Below are 3,638 nucleotides of genomic sequence, written 5' to 3'. Positions count from 1 at the left end.
CTAATTCGACGTTATATTACACTTGATTTTTTGTTGACTATTGAATATTGCAGTACTGTACAATAAACCCTAATCATAAGTGTACAATAAACCCTAAGGCGGCATCCACAAATTACGTAACGCTCTAGGGGGAGGGGGGAGTAGGCTCAAGCGTTACGGCTCATACAAAAATTTTAAATTTTCCATACAAAAAGCGTTACGAAAGGGGGTCAAAAATTTCCAATTTTAGCGTTACGTAATAAATGGATGCTGTCTAATCATAAGTAATTTGTTTTTAAGACACTAGATGAAGTGCAGTTAAAAATATATTTAGCATAACTACAGTAGTGTCACCGCTAATTCACTTTCTTTGGTTCCTTATTTTCGTTATTTTTTTTTCAAAGTTTTAGGCCTTGTTTTTCATTTGCACTGTTATATCTGATAAACTATGAATAAGACTACGTACACAGTAATAATCATGTTAGCAATAAAAAAATAGAGAGAGAATAGGATAATGAAAAAATGTTCTTTCAACTAATAAATTAACAAAATCCACATTGCTGCCAGCAAATCCCACGGACATACTTAATTTATGACATAAAGAAATGCCTATAATCAATGACATAAAGAAAATTCCCTAATGATTCATCGTTGAATAGAAAAAAAAAAAGAAAAATATTTAGCAATGAAATACGTCACCTTGCCGTTCCCTCCCTCAGACAGAAACAGACAGTGCATATCTAGGCAGTGGTTACTAATCATGTGATAAAAGATTATCCACTGCGTCAACATAAGGGACCTGCAAGCGGCTACGGATCAACAGTTGAAACAAGACCATCGAAGTGTTACTACCGATTTTTTTTGTAATTAGTCACAATGCAGTTGAAACTAGTTATAACGTTGTCAGTGCTTTTGGTGACAAGTGAGTTTTACAGTTATCCAAGAGATCACGGATTGATTTGATGATACATATTTTAAAATTCTTATGCAGCTACCACCGCACAGCTGTTGTGCTATTCCTGCAGTGACTGCAACGTGAATGCAGTGACTGTGCAAGCATGTGGTTCGCAGTATTCGACTACTTCAGTTCCATCTGTACCGGATTCAACTATACCATCGACCACTACTACTATTGCTCCACCGGTGACAACCGTAGTTCCTCCTGAAACGACCAATATTCCACCGGAAACCACGACTCAACCGATTACTACCAATATTCCTCCAGAAACTACGACACAACCGATTACAACCGTAGTTCCTCCAGAAACTACTACGCTTTTACCGGACACCACGACCCAACCGATTACAACTACAGCTCCAACGGAAATAACCACGATCACACCAACAACCATCCAACCAACAGAATCAACTACATTGGAGACAACTACAATTCCTCAGACTACCCCGACCATACCTGACGGGCCACCCACACTACCAACAACCATCAGTACCACCCTGGCTTCCTCACAGGGAACGGATGGTCCTCCGATCCCAACTCTACCAACCACCATCAGTACCACAGTGGCCGCCATGCCAGATCTAGCTACACCTCCGATTCTCCAATGGTTTTCGAACAATGCGGAATCCTCTTCTCGGAGGGTAATTGTATTGGAACCGCCCAGTGAACCACGATACGTGTGTCTTGTGATGAAATCGAACGGTATTTTCCACATTTGATACCTTATTTCCAGGGGAAAATAATTCAAATTTCCTTAAATTTCAGTGGGTAACCGGGAAGTTATCCAACGTGGATGTACCCAGCTGTTGCAAACCGTAACCGATACCTGCAACCATGAGTCGGGAGGCCAGCATACTCACTGTTCCGTTTGTATGACACACCTCTGCAACTTTGGATCGTAATGCGGTGTTTGGGAGTCACTGAAGTAACTGTTTTAACAATTTAGAATATAATAAGTTAGGCCTAAATTTACTAGTTTTCACTTTTGTTAGCAATATTTATGAAACTTATTGAGTGTATCAGGTAAGGTTGATGTTTCCTATAAGTTTATCAAATAAATCAATTTTAATTATCTATCAACGCCAATTCAAAATTGTATGAGCTGGTTTTGAGTTGACAGCCAATGAATTGCAGATTGTATTCAAAATATCCGGCCATTATGTTTGGATTGGATCTGGTTTAGCTTTGGCTTTTGCTGTGGATCTGGATTCGATTAGGATTGCTTTTTTAGCAGCTTGGTGGCATTGTTAACAGCAAAAAAATAGGAAAAATGTAGCGTTAATTCACTCTTTTGTAGAAACCTAAAATTTGTACCGAGCAGGTCTTAAATCTTAAGTTTCTACAAAGTATTGAAGGGAATTATGACTGTACCTAGTTTTTATATATAATGTGTGCATACGATGTTTTTTTTTTCAAGTCGAGTCTAGTACACGACACTAAAGACGGTCTTACAGTTGAGGTCGAAAAACGAGGGTCTGTCAAAGGAAACTAGTATAAAGAGGAATATTTCAAGCGTTTTTGACAGCCCTGTCGTTGTGAAATTCGAGCTACTTAGTCGTCACTTTTTTGGGGGCGTTTTTATAGCATGGAGGGCGCTTTACAAAAAAAACTTCACACAGACTTTAATACGGGGAAACAAAAAAAATGCACGTAATAAGGGTTTCCACTCGAGGAACCTTACTTGCATTTCCAAGAAACAGTTCCAGGGAATAGATATGTCCTGCATACAAAGAAATCGAGTCATTATCGACACCTTTTCTATTGCCTCAGCTGGGATTTCTACTGACGGATACCGAAGATGTTCTGGTTAAAAGGATGTAATGTCTCTCGATTTCTAGCTATTGAACTTTTGGAGGGTTGCTGTGGATCTTTTTGATGCATGAGAGTTGTATGTTCGTTGCAAGAAAAATTCTGATTCCTGGAAAATTCAGGATAGTCTACCGGAAAATTTCTCACCACTTTAATCGTAGCCACCCGTGACCACAAATATTAAAATGTTGGTTCTGTCAGCTGTATCCAATGCATGATACCTAATTCTGATTTGAGATAGCCAAACAGATCCTTTTGTTGATCAGATCCGCTAAAATCACCCGAATAATCTATATTAGTGATCCGAATCAGTTGAACGAATCAAATTTCCCAACAATGAATGAATGAGTCAATCTTGCTCTTCTAAAGAGCACAATCTTGCAGAAGGTCCTGCATATTTTTATCAGTTCAGTAACATAGATTATAACTTATATGTTAAAATATTACAACTTATTCTAGAATTGATAAATACAAATAGCATTGTAAGGGGGACAGAGGTGGTCCAAAGACGCCACTTACAGAAAACAGAAAATGTGGGAAACTAACAATTGATTCCTATCAAAGCCGTACGGAGAATGCTGGAAAAGTTAGCTGTTTCTCGATAATAAAAGATCTCTATTCGCTTGTTCACTTTAATGTGCCGTATTTGAAAGATTCTGGATCAGATTTCCAGTTCACTAGAAAGCCCTTTCAGTTCAAAGGCTTTAAATAATCATGCCCGTTTAGGTGAATTTCAGTATTTTTCTAAAGTTTTAGATATAATTCCGAAGAATATCCTCTAATTTCCTTTGGAATTCTTCCAAGAATTTTGTTTCGGATATCTCAAGAATATAACCTGGATTTTAACAAGGATTACAATAGAAATTACCCAGGAATTTCTCCAAAGATTCTT

At 38.0% G+C, this 3,638-nt stretch overlaps 1 protein-coding gene across 1 annotated transcript; it reads left to right on the top strand.

Annotated features, from left to right (window-relative positions):
* The first annotated feature begins 777 nt into the window (after nt 1-777).
* LOC110676887 (hepatitis A virus cellular receptor 1-like) lies at nt 778-2,023 on the top strand. The gene is made up of 3 exons (XM_021846440.1): nt 778-901; nt 971-1,639; nt 1,703-2,023. Exons 1-3 carry the CDS (start codon nt 856-858, stop codon nt 1,837-1,839), a joined length of 852 nt encoding a protein of 283 aa, XP_021702132.1. The 5' UTR covers nt 778-855; the 3' UTR covers nt 1,840-2,023.
* Nucleotides 2,024-3,638: the final 1,615 nt, after the last annotated feature.

The sequence above is a fragment of the Aedes aegypti genome, chromosome 2 (genome assembly GCF_002204515.2).
Source record: "Aedes aegypti strain LVP_AGWG chromosome 2, AaegL5.0 Primary Assembly, whole genome shotgun sequence".
Taxonomy (NCBI): domain Eukaryota; kingdom Metazoa; phylum Arthropoda; class Insecta; order Diptera; family Culicidae; genus Aedes; species Aedes aegypti.
The sequence above is the reverse complement of the archived record's forward strand: the minus strand, read 5'-3'. Positions and strand labels throughout refer to the sequence as shown.

Coding starts and splice junctions, on each gene's coding strand:
- LOC110676887 (XM_021846440.1), top strand. CDS start 856: ATGCAGTTGAAACTAGTTATAACGTTGTCAGTGCTTTTGGTGACAA. Junction 902..970: donor GTCAGTGCTTTTGGTGACAA/GTGAGTTTTACA, acceptor ATTCTTATGCAG/CTACCACCGCACAGCTGTTG. Junction 1,640..1,702: donor TCTTGTGATGAAATCGAACG/GTATTTTCCACA, acceptor CTTAAATTTCAG/TGGGTAACCGGGAAGTTATC.